Source organism: Emys orbicularis, chromosome 1 (genome assembly GCF_028017835.1).
Source record: "Emys orbicularis isolate rEmyOrb1 chromosome 1, rEmyOrb1.hap1, whole genome shotgun sequence".
Lineage (NCBI taxonomy): Eukaryota > Metazoa > Chordata > Testudines > Emydidae > Emys > Emys orbicularis.
The window spans coordinates 361,768,962-361,791,074 of record NC_088683.1 but is presented as its reverse complement, the minus strand read 5'-3'; the positions used below and the strand labels follow the sequence as shown (position 1 = coordinate 361,791,074).

The window sequence follows — 22,113 nt, the reverse complement described above, 5'->3', positions numbered from 1 at the left end:
AGCCCGCTCCCTGTCTGTGTCCCTGCTGCCGATCGCTGGCCGTCCCTCCCTGAGCCAGCGGGTGTCAGGTGCTTGTGGGAGATAATGAGGGCTAATTAGGCGGAAACGTGGGGATTTATAGCAGACTGCGGAGGTCACAAGCAGGAAGACGGAAGTGAGCTTTGGCTGGTGACTGGTCTTGAGCCCGGGGTGGGGGAGGGGAGTAGACTTGTCTAATTAACTCCAATAATGAACTCAGATAACCAGATTTCCCTTCCCCCCCACAGGCGCTCCTGCAAGTGGCTAAGAACCTGTTTACACACTTGGGTAGGTGGCTTTTTCTGTTCCTACAGGCCACATACTGCTAGCGCCAGACTCACTGATGGGCCGGCTGGGCCTTCGCCTCTAGGTCTGCACATTCAGCTGGCCCAGGTTTGGTGGGGCCAGGCTGGGGGCCCGCTGGGAAGCCACATTCCTAGTGGACACGGGCCCCTATGGCAAATCCACGGCAGCCTCCCTGCATGCATCACTCAGAGAGGGCTCACAGCCCTGTCTTCTCAGTTCCGAAATACGGCTCCCAGGGCCCGAGCTAACGGAGCAGCTGTAGCTGGTAGCAACAGTTGGTCCTTCTCCACACACACACACACACACACACACACACACACACACACACACACACACACACACACACACACACACACACACACACACCTCTCTCTCTCTCCCCCAATATGTCACATCCTGGAGACCCGGCCCTGCACCCTCAAGACGTCCCCGGCCAGCTCTCCTTCCGTCTGCCCCACAGGGCGTGGGCGCTACCCTGCGCTGGGATCCCGAGGGAAACCCCCAAACACTAACGAATAAGGAGCCCAGTCTCCCTGGCCTTCCTGGGATGGCTGCCACCACCAGTGCCAATCCGCAGCGGGTTATCACCTGGGCAACGCCCAGTGCAGCCTGGGCTGAGAACCTCCCGCCCCTTTCTCACGGGGGACACCCGGCGGCCATCGCGTGGGGTGTTTTCCCGTTGGCTGGCGGGGGGGGGGGAGTTAGAAATCGCTGCTTCGGTTGTATCCACTAAGGGGCCACATGGTCGCTGGCCTCTCTACAGGGACACTCCTCTCTAGCTGGGCACTGACCCCCCATTTAGCCGTATGGGGGGGTCACAACCCCTTGACACCTCTTCCTGGCCCCCCGCTCTGAGGCTTTATGGCTTTATTTATCGTCTCTGGGGGCACAGAAGGCCCATGCCGCTGGCTTAGCTCCGTTGCAGCATGCCCTGAGTTCCCCGGGCGGTGGCGGTCAGGGACTCACCCAGCACCAGGGCAGCGTGGCCAGCTGGCTGCCCTGGGAGGACTTCAGCCCCGTCTCTGTTTCACCAGCCTCTCCCCCCCCGCCCAGCTCTAAACATCCGGGGAGGCGAGGGTCGGCTCTGCCCTGCTCCTGACTGCACGGCCAGCCCCAAGCTCTGCAACGGGCTGGAGACGCTGGCCACCGCCTCTGTGCTTCACGAATCGGGCCCTATTCCCATCGTAACGAAGGGGAGGGTGAAGTCAGAAGTGCCCGGTCACAGGCTAGTGTCTAACCATTAGGCCTGCTTGCCTCCGTCTAGTTAGCTGCTTAGCAGGCTGCTGTCCCCTCCCCAGCTCTCGCACGGCTGCCCCCAGTTGGCTGTGTGCTCCCAGACATCCTCACTCGGCTCCTCTCCGAGGCCGGTGGGACCCGCGAGGCGCGGCGCGACGTGGCTGTACACGCAGGCGGTGTAGATCAGGCTGAGCCGGATTGCTGCGCGCACACGGTCCCACAAAGAGCAGGGCTCGTCGGAGCCAGCCCCCAGAGCCAGCTCCGGCAGAGATGCCGGCCGTGTGAGGCTGTGATAAATGACTGCCCGGCAGCCAGGGCTGGGCGAAGCCTGCCGGGGCGCTTGACCGTGGAGGGCTGGCAGCACCTAGTGCTCCTCCGGCTGAGCGCTCAAGCAGCCACGAGGCAAATAGCCACGTCCGTGTGTCCAAAGGCCTAGGGATGGAGACAGGGCACCAGGGCCGTGTTAAAGGGCTGTACAGCGGTGCTAAGGGCTAGGTCCTGTTCTCAGTGACCCCAGGGGGCCCCACTGACATGCCTCTGGCTTTACCCCGGTGTCATGGCTAGCAGAATCTGGCCCTTGCACCATTTATGTAGCACCTCCTTCATCCCCCGAGCATTTCACCAAGCCTCCCAGCCTGCTTGCAGAGTAAGGGGAAGGATAGCTCAGTGGTTTGAGCATTGGCCTGCTAAACCCAGAGTTGTGAGTTCAATCGTTGAGGGGGCCACTTAGGGATCTGGGGCAAAATCAGTACTTGGTCCTGCTAGTGAATGCAGGGGGCTGGACTCAATGACCTTTCAAGGTCCCTTCCAGTTCTAGGAGATAGGATATATCTCCATTAATTTAAAAAAAAAAATTTAAAGTAAGAGGCACTGTCCCTGGTACTGATGGGGAAACTGAGGCCTGGGGCAGGGAAGTGACTTGCTGTGGAGGGAGCTGGCATTGGGGCCGGGATTAGAACCCTGGTGTGTTCAGCCTACAGAGCCGCAGCCTGGTATCCTTGCAATGGGCTCGGGTATGGGGCTGATGGCCAGGACCTTGGCCTAACCCCATAGCTCCTGCTTTGGGGTGTCACACCCATGCGCCACGACCCAAGGCCACCAGCTCTGGTCACGGAGCCGTCCCTTGGAGAGGCCTCTTGCTCAGTGTCAGGGGGCTCTGGCCTACAGGTGAGGGGCTCTGTGTCCCCTCACCAGTCCCCAGAGCCGCCCTGCCCCTGCCCCTCCTGCCTGGGCCTGGTCTGAGCTGCCAAACCATCTGCTTCTCCCCCGCAGACGATGTGTCGGTGCTGCTCCAGGAGATCATCACGGAAGCCCGGAATCTCAGCAACGCTGAAATGTGAGTGAGCGGCTGCTCTGCGCGAGGCGTTACCCTGGGGGTGGGGAGTCAGGCTGGGTGCCCCTCGGGTGCCCCCTGCTCCCAAGGAGGCCAGGTGTGCATGCACACTGGCATCACATTCCTGGATCTCTGCTGCGGCTGGGACATGCGCCGGGAACAGCTGATCCTGTGGGACAGCTGCTCCTCGCTGGTTATTTTTACAGCTCTGATCTCCGGCTCCCCGGTGTAAATCCCCTCCCTCCCTCCTCACGCTTGCTCCCCGTGCCACACCCCAGTAGGGCAGCAAACCTGCAGACTTCCTGAGCATGGAGATGGAGCCTGGCTCTCCTCTCGCGTCCCCCGGCGTGAATCGGAGCAGGTCCGGCAGAGCTGCTGCTCCAGGCATCCCCCCGGGCTCAGGAGAGGCCAGGCCCTGTCCTCTCTGATCAACGTGGCTCTCTCTTGGGACGGTCCTGGGACGGATCCTGCCTAGGCCAGGGGCTCAGGGCTCAGGCCTGCACTTAGAACGCAGCTGCCCGGCTGCCTGCTCCCTCCAGCGCAACACGTGAAACAAGGTGACGATCACGCCCCAGTCCCGTCTTACCCTGTGCCCTGGAGAGGCAGCAGAGCCACCCCCAAGGGGCTTGAGGGTTGCTGTCGCCAGACCGGGAGTGTGCCAGGCTCACTCACCTGCTGCACAGCCACATGGAAGCCCCTACCCGAGTTCCCCAGCCCCACAAAGGTACAAACATGGGGCCTGACCCTGCGCTCCCAAGGCTGGCCCTGGGGGGGCAGCGCTGGCCCTGATTCACAGGGGCTCGGCCCACAGGCTAATAGCCCAAGCACCTGCAAAGATTAGGGCTGGGCAAAACTTAGCCACACGCAGCCTACGCAGGGCTCAGGGGAGAACTGTTTTCTTTGGCTTCTGCTGCATGCAGCTTTGTGTCCCAGAGAGAGACTCCTACGGTGCAATATAACAGCTGAGAAATAGAACATGATTGTGTGACTAACGGCTGCAGCATAATGCTCTGTCTTCACAAACAAGGTCAGCTCCCAGACTGCTGCACTGGGCAGCACAATATGGGGAGGAGGTGACCAGCCCACTGTGGAGAAAGAAGTGGTTCGGGACTATTTAGAAAAACTGGACGTGCACAAGTCCATGGGGCCGGATGCGCTGCATCCGAGGGTGCTAAAGGAGTTGGCGGATGAGATTGCAGAGCCATTAGCCATTATTTTTGAAAACTCATGGCGATCGGGGGAGGTCCCGGATGACTGGAAAAAGGCTAATGTAGTGCCCATCTTTAAAAAAGGGAAGAAGGAGGATCCGGGGAACTACAGGCCAGTCAGCCTCACCTCAGTCCCTGGAAAAATCATGGAGCAGGTCCTCAAGGAATCAATTATGAAACACTTAGAGGAGAGGAAAGTGATCAGGAACAGTCAGCATGGATTCACCAAGGGGAAGTCGTGCCTGACTAACCTAATTGCCTTCTATGATGAGATAACTGGCTCTGTGGATGAGGGGAAAGCAGTGGACGTGTTATTCCTTGACTTTAGCAAAGCTTTTGATACGGTCTCCCACAGTATTCTTGCTGCCAAGTTAAAGAAGTATGGGCTGGATGAATGGACTGTAAGGTGGATAGAAAGCTGGCTAGATCGTCGGGCTCAACGGGTAGTGATCAATGGCTCCATGTCTAGTTGGCAGCCAGTTTCAAGCGGAGTGCCCCAAGGGTCGGTCCTGGGGCCAGTTTTGTTTAATATCTTTATTAATGACCTAGAGGATGGTGTGGACTGCACTCTCAGCAAGTTTGCCGATGACACTAAACTAGGAGGCGTGGTAGATACACTAGAGGGTAGGGATCGGATACAGAGGGACCTAGACAAATTAGAGGATTGGGCCAAAAGAAACCTGATGAGGTTCAACAAGGACAAGTGCAGAGTCCTGCACTTAGGACGGAAGAATCCCATGCACAGCTACAGACTAGGGACCGAATGGCTAGGTAGCAGTTCTGCAGAAAAGGACCTAGGGGTTACAGTGGACGAGAAGCTGGATATGAGTCAACAGTGTGCCCTTGTTGCCAAGAAGGCTAATGGCATTTTGGGCTGTATAAGTAGGGGCATTGCCAGCAGATCGAGGAACGTGATCGTTCCCCTTTATTTGACATTGTTGAGGCCTCATCTGGAGTACTGTGTCCAGTTTTGGGCCCCACACTACAAGAAGGATGTGGAAAAATTGGAAAGAGTCCAGCGGAGGGCAACAAAAATGATTAGGGGTCTGGAGCGCATGACTTATGAGGAGAGGCTGAGGGAACTGGGATTGTTTAGTCTCCAGAAGAGAAGAATGAGGGGGGATTTGATAGCAGCCTACAACTACCTGAAGGGGGGTTCCAAAGAGGATGGAACTCGGCTGTTCTCAATGGTGGCAGATGACAGAACAAGGAGCAATGGTCTCAAGTTGCAGTGGGGGAGGTCTAGGTTGGATATTAGGAAACACTATTTCACTAGGAGGGTGGTGAAGCACTGGAATGCGTTACCTAGGGAGGTGGTGGAGTCTCCTTCCTTGGAGGTTTTTAAGGCCCGGCTTGACAAAGCCCTGGCTGGGATGATTTAGTTGGGAATTGGTCCTGATTTGAGCAGGGGGTTGGACTAGATGACCTCCTGAGGTCCCTTCCAACCCTGATATTCTATGATTCTATGATTCTATGATGCAGATGCACAAGGGCAAGGGGCAACATTAAAGGTTCATGTCCCAGGGGCAGAGTTAGGGGTATGTGTCCTGGGGGCTGGAGTTAAGGTTACATGGCCTGTGGGGCAGAGTTAAGGTTACATGGCCCAGGGGGGCACAGTTAAGGTTACACACTTCCAATCTTAATTTTCTCCTTCTCAGGTGTCTGCATTTGTAAATATAACAGGAAGTGGAGTTTAAATGTTTTAATTTTCATGTTTGTTTTGAGTGCAGAGGGCTAGATCAGCCCCTATCCATGAGAGTAGCCACAGGAAGGGACAGGGTAGAGGAATATGCCACCCACATAGGGTTGCCAATTTTGTTTGGATGTATTCCTGGAGGTTTCACTGCATGACATAACCTTTAATTAAAGATTAATCTTTAATTCCTGGAGACTCCAGGTCAATCCTGGAGGGTTGGAAAGCCTACAGAATGCAGCTGTTGGCAAACCAGCTAATTTTATCCAACACGGACCCAAAGTGTTTCACATCTATCCAAAAGGATCTCTGTCCACCACAGAAATGCAGCCACCTCTGGGGTGGAATGTGGCAGCTGCTTCTCTGTGCCCAACAGCACTGCGTAGTTTAGGACAGGAGGTGAAGAACACCTTGCCCGGAAGGGAGAGCAGGGGAAACTGAGGAAAGCCGAATGTCATTCCCCAGCTGGAATGTAGCCAGAACTGTGGGGCTAACACCCCATGCCACGGGATCACCAGTGACCACAGAAGCCAGGATCAAGGGAATCCCTAGTCTCATGGTGGGGCACTGGGTCAATGAATCCAAAGGGGAGATGTGGGCCTGGTCAGAAGCCGAGGGAAGTCAATGGGAGTTGTTCCGCTGCCTTCCATGGGCTTGGCCCCGGGACTGGACGGTGCCCTGCAGCCAAGGCTGCCTGGTTGCTGTGGAGATCTGGCTGAGCAGCTGGTTGTCTCTTGCAGATGCTCTGTTTTCCTGCTGGACACGTTCAGCCATGAACTGGTGGCCAAGGTGTTTGACGGGGGCGTGGTGGATGATGAGGTAAGCCCTCCCGGGAGGGCCTGGGGCTCGCCAGCAGAGGGAGCTGCAGGTGGTAGCGTAGGCAGACCCGGGAGGATGGAGCGGGCCCAAGGACGAGGTGAGGCCAAGGGGGTCAGCTGGAGCCAGCCGCTCCAGATCAGGGATGGCTGGTCATGAGGAGGAGAGCGGTCTCCATGCCAGGCCAAGGGCGCTGCTGCATGAGGGCCGGGAGATGGCGACTCAGCCGGGACAGGGAGGCTGGGTGGAGGCTGGAGATGGAGGTAGCGAGGGGCAGGGTGCAAGGTAGGGAGATGGGACCGAATCCCAGGAGATGGGGATGGGAGGTGGTTCCCTGAGCCCCGGGAGGACGGGGGATTGGACGGAGATGGGCAGCATGGGGCCAACGTCTCGGTCAATCCCGTCCCTCAGAGCTACGAAATCCGCATCCCGGCGGATCAGGGCATCGCGGGTCACGTGGCAACGACGGGGAAGATCCTCAACATCAAAGACGCCTATTCCCACCCGCTCTTCTACCGGGGGGTGGACGACAGCACCGGCTTCCGGACCCGAAACATCCTGTGCTTCCCCATCAAGAACGAGAGCCATGGTGAGAGCCTAGGCAGCGCTGGGCATCGGGGTGCAGCTCCCCGGGCGCTGCCAGGGCACGCGGGCATTGGGCAAAGCGCTCCCTCGATGCCGCACCCCTAGACGCCACACAAGGACAAAGACCCATCAGATCCCAGCTTGGTCGCCAGGGTGTAGTTCCTGGCCATGTGTTCTCCTAGAGCAGCGTTCCTCAAGCTGGGATCCATTGGAGGCCCCTGGGCAGCCAACTCCTCCTTGTCTCCAGCTGCCTCCACCAGTCTCCCGGCTCCTCATTCCCAAGAGGAGCCTGGCGACGGGGTCAGAGCAGCTGGAGACGAAGGGAAGGAGAGAAGGTCGAGAAGCAGCCTCTGTATTAATTTGCTGCCAGTGCTGAGGATGAGGGACCCCCACTCTAGTGGTGGTAGCAGAACCCCTATGGCCTGCTCGCGGCTCTATGATCTTGGACAAGGCACGTGACAGCTCCGTGCCTCAGTTTCCCCACTCCTCAGATAACGAGCATGGAACTGACCCTTGTCACGGGGCGGGCTGTGAGAAGGGAGGAGTGAAGTTAAATTGCCCTGAGTCTTGTTTGAGTGCCGCGCGCGTTGGAGACCCCAGCCCTTCCCCTGGGGGGAGAGTCCCACACCCCAAAGGTTGGATGGAGCCTGATGCTCAGCCCATTGTACTCGGGCAGCAGGGTGAGCTCATGGCTAATGCACAGGGCTGGGATTCAGGAGGATTTGTTACCAACCCACTGTGAGTCCCTTGGCAAGCCACTGAGCCGGTGCCTCAGTTTCCCCACCTGTCAGAACATCTGGGCCCATTCCCCAGCAGGTGTTAACTGGCAAATCTCCATTGAAGTCAGCAGAACTATGCCGCATCACACCAGCTGAGGTTCTGGCCCATGTCTATGTAGCCACCTTACCGGGAACTTAATTGTTAGGCTTAACTAAGTGTCCCTAAGTGCTTTGAGATCCCCAGCTGGAAGGAGCCCCAGAACGTGGGTTTGGTGCTTGGGAGTCCCCTGGCCCCGCTCAGACGCTTGTAGACACAGGTGTCCCCAGGAGAAGCCCAGCCGCTGCTCCTTCGTGGGGTGTCACGTTGATAAGTGACCCCCAGTGCCATGCGCTGAACTCCTGCCCTTCGCTGAACGAAACCGCTCGGCCTTCCGCTTCTGGCCACAGGGCTCCCTGCCTGGCACCGTACGCTGGCCTGGCCCGGCAGTGACAATCTCCGGGGGGCGAGTGGCAGCCCCCGCGTTAACACCCTGCATCCCCCGCTGCGCTGCAGTGGGATCACACTCTGGCCCTCCTGTGAGCGGCCAGGCAGCCTCGGCCCTTCCCTTGTGGGACCGGAGGGTGGCACGGGCTGCCCTCGGGGCTCTGTGATATTGGTGAGTCAAACCACCCAGGGTGAGTGGCCCGGCGACGCTGTCGGTAAACGCCCCCCACCGGTACCGCTAGCACCCGGTCAGTCCCTGCCGCCTCCCGCCTGGGTCCTGCTATCCCCACGCCTGGGCATGTCGCCCTCTAGTGCTAGCCCCACTATGGCAGCCTGGTGCTGACTGGGCGGTGTGGGAGAGGCAGGCTCTGAAGGTCCCCGGTTTGATCCCTGCTGGCGGCCGTAGAGTGTCTGCAAGCAGCCATGGGGAGCAAATCCTCAGGGCAGGCAGTGGCGCTCCCCACTCAATTTCTGCCCCCCCCACCCGGTTTGCTTAACCCCTCGCTGGCCTCCCCACCAACCCCTGTATAACGCACTGTGCCCCACCCAGGGACACACCCTCTGGCCAGGCACCCCGTTGCTGGCTTCACGCAGGGCTTTGACCTTTCCTCCCAACTCAACTTGCTCGCTCAGTGCTGGGGATTGTGGGTCGCTGGAGCACGAGGTGGGAGGGATGGGCTCCCCCTGTCCCAGCCCCACCCCCTGTGGACCAGCGCCCTGGGCAGACCCATGACGGAACATGGCTGGGAGCCCAGGGCGGCCGGGTTTCCCTGTGTGTCATCCCGTCGGTACGCTGGGCTCTCGCTGTTCTTCCAGAGGTCATCGGGGTGGCAGAGCTGGTCAACAAGATCAACGGGCCTTGGTTCAGCAAGTTCGATGAGGACCTGGCCACGGCTTTCTCCATCTACTGCGGGATCAGCATCGCCCACGTAAGCGGGGGGGGGGGGGGGGCTGCCTCACGTGGGTGGGTCCAGGGCCCGGGGGAGGAGGGGTGGATTCCCATGCCGGATTCTCGGTGGCTCGGGCACGGGCCCAGCCTTCGAAGCTGTCAAGCTCCCCAAGTCTTTTGCTGGAGAGAGCTGGATGCAGCGGGTTGGGGAAGGCTGGGGACCCAGCGACCCCCCAGCAGCGTCTGCCCCCCCCCCAAGCCTGACGTTTGCAGACCGCCTGCCCTCTATGGTGCTTTCCAGGCTGTTGTCTCAGCACAGAGCGGGGTTAGCCTGTGTTCTGCCTCCTTGCGACTGGACACCAGACTCTTCTTCCCTTCCTGTCCCAAGCTTTTGTGTGGCTGCACACTGTCTGTCGGGTTCCACCCCAGAGGCAGCTGCATTTCAGCTGTCCATGGAGAGGGGAGCGTAGTTACAAGTGACAAGCGGAGCCTTAAATAACGCTGGGTCATCGGTGAATCTTGTCGCCTCTCGGCCCCCTAGGAGAGGTGGAAGGCGATGCCCGGCCGTGTGAGTTCAGGTCGGGAGAGCGGGGGGGCCAGAGCTCAGGCGTGCCCCAGCGCTGCGTGCCTTAGGCCTAAGGGCTTGAGTTCCTGGAAAGACTCGTGCTGAGTGCATGGGGCGGGGGCTGAGGCCCCGGGAGAGCCAAGGGCAGCAGGAGCCCGTCCGCCCGGGGCTCTGACCGCCCTCTCCTTCCCTCCCCTCCAGTCGCTGCTCTACAAGAAGGTCCACGAAGCCCAGTACCGAAGCCACGTGGCCAACGAAATGATGATGTACCACATGAAGGTCAGGGGGTGGGGGGGCTCCCCAGGGAGTGGGGCCGCGGCGGCTGGGGACATGGGGCTAGTTGTTGCGTCTCCGCAGCCCTGGAGCCGCACTGAGCTGTGGGTGAGGATGGGTGATGTCGTGGGTGTCTGGCTCATCTTCCTTCTAGTTCCCCCTGGAGGGGCCAGTCTGCACTCCCCTGCCTACAGGCTGCTTCACACTCAGCGTTACTGCCATGCTCCACCCCAGAGCTGGCTGCATTTTAGGGGCAAACTCTGGATTTGCCCCAGTGTAACCGGGTCACAGCCTCTGACTACCCCGATAGAGCAGCAGCGCACTGACTACCCCGCTGGCACTAACTGGCCCCCACGTTGGCAGGCTCCACAGAGAGGCCAGGGGGCAGCATGGGCCGTGGCGCGGGACCCTCTCTTGCCTCCGGGTCAGAGCACGGCGCCAGCCCCGCTGGTGGACAGAGGAGCCCAGCACAGGGCTGTCAGGGCAGCACTGGGCGCCCGTGCCCGGCTGAATGCGGCCTGCATCTGCAGCTCCTCCGCCAGGCCCAGGCTTTGGCCCCCGGCGCTAACAGCCCATCCTGGGGCTCCCCTTGCAGGTCTCGGATGAGGAATACAAAAAGCTGCTCAGCGACGGGATCTGCCCCGTGGAAAGCATTGACTATCGCTTCGCCGATTTCACCTACACGCCGCGCTCGCTGCCCGAGGACGACACGGCCATGGTGAGTGCCCCCGGGGCTGGCGTCTAGGGTCCTGCCCATGGCAGCTGGCAGCCAAGCTCCCCGAGGGGGGGATGAGCCGGGGTTAGAGGCTAGCCTAGGGCGCCCGAGGTGTGGGTCTGCCACGGCCTGCATGGGCGGATCACTCTGTGCCTCCAGTGTCTGTAGCCCTGTCCTGCCTCCGAGGGACGCTAGGAGAAATCCAGGAGGTGTCCAATGCTACGGTGATGGGCTCTAGGTAGGTACTGGAGACAGCCTGGGCTAGGATCTGGCCCTGGCTTGGGGCGTCTGTCCACCAAGGAGCTGCATTCGCCTTGGTTTAACACGAGTGCCCCGTGCTCCAATCCCACCTCGGGTCCAAGGCGTCGATACGATTTCCTGGCATCGCTGGCTGCCCCCCGTGCCCACCCGGGGGTGGGAGCCTGACAGCCACCGGTGCGTCAGCGCCAGCTTGGGGGAGAGTTTGTGCCGTATGTGGCTCCTGCCCCCAAGGGGGAGAGGGATAGCTCAGTGGCTTGAGCATTAGCCTCCTAAACCCAGAGTTGTGAGTTCAATCTTTGAGGGGGCCATTTAGGGAGCTGGGGCAAAAAAAAAAAAAAAAAAAAAGTTGGGGATTGGTCCTGCTTTGAGCAGGGGGTTGGACTAGAACCTCCTGAGGTCCCTTCCAACCCTGATTCTATGAATGCCGAGAGGGGTTCAGGGGGTTATCTCCATTCCCAGCCTGGCCTCCTCAGTGCCAGCCCCGTGCCCGGGAGCAGCCTCTCAGCCAGCTCTCTGCTCCCTTTCCCTCCGCAGGCCATCCTGAGCATGCTGCAGGACATGAACTTCATTAACAACTACAAAATGGATCGCCAGACGCTAGCCAGGTGGGCTCGCTCGCTGCTCGGCACGGGGGCTTGGCTGCTCTGGGAGCCCAGCGTCTGGGGGGGAGGTTGTGGCCAGCAGGGGGCACTCTTGCCCAGCACTGCAGTACCAGGGGTTTGTCCAGTCTGGTGAAGAGAAGACGGGGGGGGGGGGAGGACCTGATGACAGTTTTCAAGTTACAAGGAGGAGGGAGGAAAAACTGTTCTCCTTAACTGCTGAGGATAGGGCAAGAAGCAATGGGCTTAAATTGCAGCAAGGGCAATCATTAGGAAAAACTTTCTAACTGTCAGGGTGGTTTAGCACTGGAATAAATTGCCCAGGGAGGTTGTGGAATCTCCATCATTGGAGGTTTTAAAGAGCAGGTTGGACAAACACCTGTCTGGGATGGTCTACATAATACTTAGTCTTGCCATGAGTGCCGGGGACTGGACTAGATGACCTCTCGAGGTCCCTTCCAGTCGTATGAGTCTATGACATGGCAGTTCAAGGGTGGAAGCGCCCTGCCCTGCAGCCTGCCAGGCGTTCTCTGCCTGGGGCACGGGGGCAGTGCAGGTGGCCGGTGGCCGGCCAGAGCCGAGCGCCGGCTCCCCGGGGGCGGCTGCGTTCTCATCCCCGTCTCCCTGCTCCGGCCAGGTTCTGCCTGATGGTGAGGAAGGGCTACCGGGACCCTCCCTATCACAACTGGATGCACGCCTTCTCCGTCTCCCACTTCTGCTACCTGCTCTACAAGAACCTGGAGCTGGTCAAATACCTGGAGTAGGTGGATGGTTACGGCTCCTGCAGAGACCCAGCTTCCCCCCGCCCCGGCTCTGCACCCCTGGCCCCTTGGCTTGTGGATCTCCCAGCTCAGCGGGGCGGGCGATCTGTACCACTCCCTCTCCCCAGCTGCTTCAGCAGGTGGCTCTCTCCCCTCGAGTCTCCCATCAGCCCAGTTCCCTGGCATGGTGCTAGGGGGCGCTGCGCCGCTCTCCAGGGTGCACCAGCGGACACGGGTCCTCGCCGCTTGCCCACGGCACGTTGCACGAGTCAGGGAGTTGGCCCTGGGCCGTGCCACACTGCCACACTGAATTCCCACAATGCACTGCTCCTCTTCATTTCCTGTCCCAAACCGTCATGTCCCTGCGTGCAACTGCAGCGTTCCAGCCCAGAAGTGGGTGCACGAAGTGATCCCTGCACCTATAGGGACCTGGCATGAGTAGGTCCATTGAGCTCAATGGGGACCCCCCCACACTTTCAGTGGCGCCAGAATGGGGCTGCCTGCCTGGGGCTGCAGAAGTGAGGCTAGTTTGGAGGGCCCCGGCGCCAAAGTCCCGTCAGCCGGGAGAGGTCACTGCAGAGAACAGGCTGAGCTGGCCCCCGAGAGAGGGAGGTGTTGCCCTGAGAGCCCCTCCCATCCCTCGTCACCGCGATTCAGCGAGTCCTTTTCTCCACAGAGACATCGAGATCTTCGCCTTGTTCGTCTCCTGCATGTGTCACGACCTGGACCACAGAGGCACCAATAACTCTTTCCAGGTGGCTTCGGTAAGGCCGGGGGTTACAGGAGATCCGTTAGTAAGCCTGGGATATTACAGGAGATCTGCTGGGAAGCCCAGGGGATTACAGGAGATCCGATGGTGAGGCTGGGGGATTACAGGAGATCTGCCGGTGAGGCCGGGGGATTACAGGAGATCTGCTGGGAAAGCCGGGGGTTACAGGAGATCCGATGGTGAGGCTGGGGGATTACAGGAGATCCGATAGTGAGGCCGGGGGATTACAGGGGATCCGTTAGTAAGCCTGGGATACTACAGGAGATCTGCTGGGAAGGCCAATGGATTACAGGAGATCCGATGGTGAGGCTGGGGGATTACAGGAGATCTGCCGGTGAGGCCGGGGGATTACAGGAGATCCAATGGTGAGGCTGGGGGTTACAGGAGATCTGCCGGTGAGGCCGGGGGATTAGAGGAGATCTGCTGGGAAGGCCAGGGGATTACAGGAGATCTGCCAGTGAGGCTGGGGGATTACAGGAGATCCAATGGTGAGGCCGGGGGATTACAGGAGATCTGCCGGTGAGGCCGGGGGTTACAGGAGATCCGTTAGTAAGCCTAGGATATTACAGGAGATCTGCTGGGAAGCCCAGGGGATTACAGGAGATCCGATGGTGAGGCTGGGGGATTACAGGAGATCTGCCAGTGTGGCCGGGGGATTACAGGAGATCTGCTGGGAAAGACGGGGGTTACAGGAGATCCGATGGTGAGGCCGGGGAATTACAGGAGATCTGATGGGAAGACCGGGGGATTACAGGAGATCCGATGGGAAGGCCGGGGGATAACAGGAGATCCGATGGTGAGGCCGGGGGATTACAGGAGATCTGCTGGGAAGGCCGGGGGATAACAGGAGATCCGATGATGAGGCCGGGGGATTACAGGAGATCTGCTGGGAAGGCCGGGGGATAACAGGAGATCCGATGGTGAGGCCGGGGGATTACAGGAGATCTGCTGGGAAGGCCGGGGGATAACAGGAGACCCGATGGTGAGGCCGGGGGATTACAGGAGATCTGCTGGGAAGGCCGGGGGATAACAGGAGATCTGCTGGGAAGGCCGGGGGATAATAGGAGATCCGATGGTGAGGCCGGGGGATTACAGGAGATCCGGTGACACCAGGGGATAACAGGAGATCCGATGGTGAGGCCGGGGGATTACAGGAGATCTGCTGGTGAGACCGGGGGATAACAGGAGATCCGATGGTGAGGCCGGGGGATTACAGGAGATCCGATGATGAGGCCGGGGGATTACAGAAGATCCATCGGGCACCAGGGCTTTGGGTCCCTGATGGGGCTGGAGTTGAAGCTGCTGGGGGGTCGGGCTCCCAGGACACCTCGTTGTGGGGGTACCAAAGCCCCGGGGACCTTGATCTGAACATTAGGCCGATGTTGCTAAGCAAAGGAAAACGTAAAGTGACAAGAGGTGACATCACATCCCCACAGCCCCTCCAGGGCAGGGGGAGCCGTGGTGCGGGGAACACTGCAACTGCCATGAGCCAAGCACCCAGGACCTGCCCAGCCCTCGGGGGGATCGTGTGGCTTTGTCCGTCGCTGGCTCCTGCCAACTGCCCCAGACCTTGGTCCAAAACCCGCCCCTCCCCCAGCCCGGGAATGAACTTCAGGGGCGTTTTCGCGATTCTCCCTCCCCTGTGATTCCGGCTCCCAGCCCCGCCGCGAGGCAGGGGGGCTGGAAACGCTCCAGTCACCTGGTGCAGGTTTGAGGAGATCACTCCTACATCGCAGGGGAACCGGCCTCCCATTCGGAGGGTGGAAACCCTTCCAGCCCCTGAGACTCAAGGGCCAGCGCCTCTGGCTGACGCCGGATCTCAGTCCCACCCCATACAATGTTCTCTGGGAAGGGGATCTGCTACTGAGCCCCCCGGTGAGCAGGGGGGCGGGGCGGGGAATATACAGCCCGTGGGCCATAGCAACGGAACGTGCCCGCCCCCCTCGTGACCCCATGTGACACAGGCAGACGATCTTGGCCCCCTGCACCTGTAGGGGCTCCTGGTCCCAAACCCCACCAGCCCCAGCGCCAGGGTTGGGTCCCTCCTGGGGCCAGGCTGGGAGGCTGTCAGAGCCGTGGCAGGGGGGCACCTGCCCAGCTGCAGCCCCCACTAACCCTAAAGCTCCAGTGAGACGGACGCCCTCGCTCGCCCCTGGCTGGCGACCCCACTCGGTGCCCCTCTGTCTTCCAGAAATCCGTCCTGGCGGCGCTCTACAGCTCCGAGGGCTCCGTCATGGAGGTAAGACACCTTCTGCCCCGTGCCCCGCCTTGCTCCCGCGCCCTGCCGCACTCCGGCGGCGGCTTGCCTAGCTCACCAGTGAAACAACTGCGGCAGTTCTCAGCCTCGGGGGGTCTCTGCAGCTCCACGCTTGCAGCGGGGCAGGGTGGCTGCCCCAGGTGTGGGGGCCATGGATAGATGGGTATGGAGTCCCCCATCACCATCTCCCTCACCCGGGGACAAGGAGAGAGGGCAGCTTAGGGAAAGCCCAAGGCCTGGGAGGTGGAATAGCAGGGAAAGCCCCTGCCTGCCCCCTCCGTACGTTCCCCACAGCCCAGCCATAAGGCGCGGGGAGTCCTGCCCCACTCGTCCCTACGGGCGGGGCGGGGGGTGCATGTGCCGATGGGGGGGTGCTGCCCCCTGGTGGAGCCCTCTCACTAATGCAGCCCTCCCTGCCGTGCCTCGGTTTCCCCCCTCAGAGACACCACTTCGCACAGGCCATCGCCATCCTGAACACCCACGGCTGCAACATCTTCGACCACTTCTCCCGCAAGGTGAGTGGGGCGGAGCTCGCTGCCGGTGCCCCTCACTCCTGACATGTAGCCCCCCTGCTAGTCCAGCCTTAGACTCCCCACAGCCCGTTCTGGCGATGCACCTTGCTCCTGCCCCACAGCAAGCCTGGCTATTCCCATCTTTGCTGTGTCCAAGGCCCCTCACTCCTGACCCACCGGATCCCCTGGCACTCCAGCCGGGCCGGACTGTACCCGATTACGTGGTGCTATTGGCTTCTAGGCACGTGCTGAGACCTCCTGAGGGGCTCCCTCAGGAGTAGAGCCCTTCTCTCCAGGTGAGAAGGGTCAGCCACGCACTGCGCCTCACGTCCCAGACAGAGTCCTTCTCCCAGAGGTGTGGGCCAGCCTGGGCTTCGCTCCTTGGTTCCTTCGGCGAATCGCCTGTCCAGACGCAGCGAGCCCCGTTGTGCCAGGTTCGGACAAGCCATGCCTCCCTCCTCCTGGATCCGAGGAGTCTTCCATCCAAAAAGGGTTTCTGTTTCCAGGGGAAACGCTCACTGATTAAACAAAGCCCCTGAGCAAGCCGTGGACTCCACTGGATAAAAGCCACAGGGCTGCGAGGTGGAAGGAAGCGTGGTCTAGTGGTTAGAACAGGTCATGGGGACTTGAGTCTCCTTGGTCCCATTCCCCGTCCTGCCACTGAGTCCTTTGGTGACCTTGGCTGAGTCCCCTGACCTTTCTGTGCCGATCAGGCCACGTGGTGTGAGGTCACCGAGCCATGTGGCACTCAGGGGCAGTGTGATTGGCCTTGCAGGATTACCAAAGGATGCTGGATCTGATGAGGGACATTATTCTGGCCACGGATCTCGCTCACCATTTGCGGATCTTCAAGGACCTGCAGAAGATGGCGGAAGGTAAAGGCCCCCGGGGCGCTGGCAGCACTGGCGAGAGTGGAGGGCATTTGCTACGTGAAACCGGCCGCTAGCAAACGCTCCCGGATCCCGGCACCGGGAGTCTGGAGTCCGTCCCTGGGAGGGCGGCCAGCAGCCACCTGAGGGCTCCCGTGTGATTTACAGCTAGAACAGGAAAACGTCTCGGGCTCTGGGCTTAGAACCAGCAGCAGACCCCAGTTGTCCTCAGCTTCGCAGGTTGTAATGCTCCTGTATGACCACTGGGGGGCAGTACCACTCACTCCTCAGCTCCTTCACTGTGCCAGGGCACCGCTGGCCTGAATGAGCCCCCGGGCGGGGTGCAAAGGCCCCTGAATGCCGGGGGATGCTGACCCCAGCTACACCTTGTCCCTGTCGGGCAGGCACCTGGGAGCGGCTCCTGGAGTCCTCCGGCCCAGCAGTGGGCCCAACCCAGGGGAATCCAGAGTAGGGCCCATCAGCCTCAAAGGCTCCTAACTCCCCCTGACGCCGAAGAGAGTTAGGCACCTAACCCCCTTGGAGGATCTGGGCGTGAGCGGCTTGGCAGAGCTTTTCCATCTCTGCGCGCGCCGGGCTCCAGCCGGCTGGCAATGGAGAGGGGTCGCCGGCCCCGAGGCTGGGACCGCGGGAGCGCGACGCGAGATCTAACCCGCCAGGCGACTCAGCGCTCGTCCCTCTTCTTCCCCTGCCTAGTGGGCTACGACCCGGAGAACAAGCAGCACCACAGCCTGTTGCTCTGCCTGCTCATGACCTCCTGCGACCTCTCGGACCAGACCAAGGGCTGGAAAACCACCCGGAAGATCGCTGTGAGTACCAGCGGGGCCAGCCTGGCCCCTCCCCCTCCGCGTGGGGGCCTGGGCCCAGCCTAGGGGGGGGCTCAAGCCCCTTCCACTGGGGCAATGCACCCAGTCACACTCGAATGTGGTACCCAGGGGTCCAGCGCCCCCTGGAGGAGTAAAGGGGGGAGGCTGCTGTGCTCATTGGTACGAGCTGCCACCTACAGCCGGGGTGCATCCGAGTCTCTGTGCTAATATCACACATTAGGTCCATCTGCTCCAGTACATCTCCCCCTCAGTGGCTAGCACTTAGCGCCAGAGAGACGGGCAAAGCAAGTCCCAGCGTTACCCTAGCCAGCTACGCAGTGCTCCCCATGGAGAGCGCTCCTTCCCACTCCCAGCAGGCAGTCATCCTCTGCTCTGAGCATGGGAGTGCTCAGCCAGATCGCTGTCCTGCCTTATCAGTGGGCAGAGCATTAGCAGGCCTTTGACTGACGCAGGAAGCTTCCTGCAGCAGTGAGTTCCACAGGTCAAACCTGCCTTGCATAAGGAAAGGTCTCCTTTAGCTTGCTCAGCCCCTTGCTCTGAGTGCGCTGGCCCGGTGGGGCGAGCTACACAGCAGAGTCTCGTCCCTTCCGAGCCCTGCAGACCCTCCTCACGTCCCTTCGAATCGTTAGAGCCATATCTGTTAAAACGCCGAGCATGCTGTACTGCCAGCAATGCCAGTGAGATTGAGAGGCCCCGCGTCTCACGGGAGGTGCCCAGCACTGTGTGGGCAGACGAGTCTCTCTCTAAGCAGAGCCGGGGATACAGGAGCTAGCATGGAGCGATTCTGATCCGTGTCCTTTCCTTCACAGGAGCTGATCTACAAGGAGTTCTTCTCCCAGGGAGATCTGGTACGTGACTAAATCCCCCTGTGGCGGGCTTGGCTTCCAGCTGTTTGTTCCCAGGCCACCCTGTGCTGCGGGCCAGGGGCTGCATTTCCAGCGAGAGGGCGCGGAGGTTGGCTCTCACGCCAGGATGTCTGATGCCCGTGTTTCAGGCGGACGGTGGCGTGGCCAAAGATTCTCCCCCTCCACCCCCGCAGATTGAGTTCAGCTCAGCTGTGGCTCTTCAGGCCACTTTAAAAAGCCCAGTGCTGGCTCTCCACCCTGAATCACCTGCCAGCCTCTCCCTCTGACGCCCCCAGGAGGCACCAGACACGGGCCAGGTGGAGGCAGAGCCAGACCTTCGGCTGGCCCTCTGCACCCTCCATCCATGGGCTGTGTGCTCCCAGAGGAGACTAAACCAGCCCCGGGCTGGCTCAGGGTGATGCGGGCCGGGGATTGCTGGCTAGGAGGCAGGAGGGAGCCGGGCCGGGAGGCGTGAAGCCAGGGACTGCAGGGATCACCGCCCCTTTGCCTGTTCTCTGCAGGAGAAAGCCATGGGCAACCGCCCCATGGAGATGATGGACCGGGAGAAGGCCTACATCCCCGAGCTACAGATCAGCTTCATGGAGCACATCGCCATGCCCATCTACAAGTGAGTCCCCCGCCGTATGCACCCACACCCACACACACACCCACACACACACACGCCCATCTACAAGTGAGTCCCCCGCCGTATGCACACACACACACCCACGCACACACGCCCATCTACAAGTGAGTCCCCCGCCGTATGCACCCACACACACACACACACACACACACACACACACACACACACACACGCCCATCTACAAGTGAGTCCCCCGCCGTATGCACCCACACACACCCACGCACACACGCCCATCTACAAGTGAGTCCCCCGCCGTATGCACCCACACACACACACACACCCACACACACACCCACACACACACACATACACACACACACACACGCCCATCTACAAGTGAGTCCCCCGCCGTATGCACCCACACACCCACACCCACCCACACACACATACACACCCACACCCACACACACACATACACACACACACACACACACGCCCATCTACAAGTGAGTCCCCCGCCGTATGCATCCACACACACACACACACACATACACACACACACACACACACACACACACGCCCATCTACAAGTGAGTCCCCCGCCGTATGCACCCACACACCCACACACACACACGCCCATCTACAAGTGAGTCCCCCGCCGTATGCACCCACACACACACACACACCCACACACACATACACACACACACACATGCCCATCTACAAGTGAGTCCCCCGCCGTATGCACCCACACACCCACACACACACACACACACACACACACGCCCATCTACAAGTGAGTCCCCCGCCGTATGCACCCACACACCCACCCACACCCACCCACCCACACACACACACACACACACACACGCCCATCTTACAAGTGAGTCCCCCGCCGTATGCACCCACACACCCACACACACCCACACACACACACACATGCCCATCTACAAGTGAGTCCCCCGCCGTATGCACCCACACACACACACACACACACACACACACCCATCTACAAGTGAGTCCCCCGCCGTATGCACCCACACACACACACACACACACGCCCATCTACAAGTGAGTCCCCCGCCGTATGCACACACACACACACGCCCATCTACAAATGAGTCCCCCGCCGTATGCACCCACACACCCACACACACCCACACACACATACACACACACACACATGCCCATCTACAAGTGAGTTCCCCGCCGTATGCACCCACACCCACACCCACACACACACATGCCCATCTACAAGTGAGTTCCCCGCCGTATGCACCCACACACACACATGCCCATCTACAAGTGAGTCCCCGGGGGCGGCTGCCTGGGGCGGGGGGCAGGGCTCAGCGCAGGAACAGCGCCCACACAGGCAGCCGCTGCATGGAGCTCAGCAACGCCGCACGCACACACACACACAGACCACACACACACAGAGCACACACACACAGCCTTCTTTCACACACACAGCCCTGACACACACACACACACAGCCCTGACACACACACACACACACACAGCCCTGGGCACCAGATCCACTTTAACCCCCCCCCTCCCACACACACACACACTCTCTCACACACACTCTCACACAGTGCCCTGGGCACCAGATCCTCTTTAACCCCCCACACACACCTACACACACACCACCCTGTGCATCAGATCCTGTTTAACCAACACCTCCCCCCCCCCACACACACACACAGCCCTGGGCATTGGATCCTCTTTAACCACACACACACACACACCCCCCACACACACGCACGCCCTGGCCAACAGCTCCTGTTTAACCCTGAGGAAGGACACGCTGCGATCCCTGGTACCCTCCATTGGCAGGGGCTGCTCAGCTCCAGGGCAGACGGAGCCCGGCGCAAGCCTCGCTGGGCACTCTCTGGCGGGTGGTGTGTGTCCCCCCGGAACTGGGACCTCATCAGTGCACCCCGCCCTAAGATAATCTCCAGCTGGAAGAGAACAGCAGCGAGTTCAGGCCTCCAGCGGTTGCCTAGAGGGGCCTCCCATGGTCAGCTGCAGGCAGAACCAGCGAGAGTTGGTCTCCTGGTGCCTAGAAGGGCCGGGAGCAGGCAGAGGCCAATCAGGACCCAGCAGGCCAGATAAAAAGGGCTGGCTGGTGCTATTAGTGACCAGATCTGGGTGAAGCCGGAGTAGGAAGGTTGGCTCTCCCTGCCCCAGGTATCTGCCCTGGCCAGGGGCCTAACCCTGCCGGCGTTTGCCTCGTGTGTCTGTTATGGACTGTAACACCCAGGTGGCTGTTTCGAGTTCATTGCCCATTTGTTTTCTCCACTCCGGCCAGCCCTTGGCAGCGTGCGTGGAGCGCGGCGGGCCCCCGATCCCCGCTCGCGGCCCCCAGGGCGATGGCTCTCCACCCCTCCTGCTGACAGGCGTTCTCCTTGTCCCCCAGGCTGCTCCAGGACCTGTTCCCGAGAGCCGCCGAGCTGTACGAGAGGGTGGCCAGCAACCGGGAGCAGTGGACCAAAGTGTCTCACAAATTCACCATCAGGGGCCTCCCCAGCAACAACTCGCTGGACTTCCTGGACGAGGAGTACGACCTGCAGGGGATGGACAGGGAGAGTGCCAAGATGAACGGCTGCCTGGACACGGAGGGGCACATGGAGACGGTGGCGCAATGAGGTTCTCCTCACTGCGGCGGGGGGGCGGGGAGGGGAGTGACGGAGCGACAAACCCAGCGACTCTTTGTCCCTTTTCTCCTGGAGCCAAAGGAAAGAGGGAGCCGGTTTGGAGAAATCCTTATTTGTCCAGTGCGTTCTCTACAGCCCCGGTCCCCCCCGAGGCCGTGCCTAGCTCCGCGGGTGGGACAGTGGCTCTGATTCACACCTGTTCGGGACACTCACCCACCTGCTCTTGTGGATGCCGGGGCGGGGGGGGCGTTATTCCTTGGACTCCTTTTGCTGTACATTGAAATGAACCCTGCTTCCCCGCTCCCCTTCTGT

At 60.4% G+C, this 22,113-nt stretch overlaps 1 protein-coding gene across 1 annotated transcript in view; it reads left to right on the top strand.

Annotated features, from left to right (window-relative positions):
- Positions 1-21,792, top strand: part of PDE2A (phosphodiesterase 2A) — a 380,786-nt gene extending 358,994 nt beyond the window's left edge. Inside the window, exons 15-31 of the mRNA XM_065409992.1 lie at positions 267-306; positions 2,833-2,896; positions 6,535-6,613; positions 7,022-7,199; positions 9,215-9,327; positions 10,054-10,131; positions 10,721-10,843; positions 11,636-11,706; positions 12,338-12,460; positions 13,138-13,225; positions 15,422-15,469; positions 15,928-16,002; positions 16,775-16,874; positions 17,583-17,695; positions 18,523-18,561; positions 19,080-19,186; positions 21,564-21,792. Coding sequence (XP_065266064.1) covers positions 267-306; positions 2,833-2,896; positions 6,535-6,613; positions 7,022-7,199; positions 9,215-9,327; positions 10,054-10,131; positions 10,721-10,843; positions 11,636-11,706; positions 12,338-12,460; positions 13,138-13,225; positions 15,422-15,469; positions 15,928-16,002; positions 16,775-16,874; positions 17,583-17,695; positions 18,523-18,561; positions 19,080-19,186; positions 21,564-21,792 — 1,668 coding nt within the window. The remainder of the gene's footprint in view (positions 1-266; positions 307-2,832; positions 2,897-6,534; positions 6,614-7,021; positions 7,200-9,214; positions 9,328-10,053; positions 10,132-10,720; positions 10,844-11,635; positions 11,707-12,337; positions 12,461-13,137; positions 13,226-15,421; positions 15,470-15,927; positions 16,003-16,774; positions 16,875-17,582; positions 17,696-18,522; positions 18,562-19,079; positions 19,187-21,563) is intronic.
- Positions 21,793-22,113: the final 321 nt, after the last annotated feature.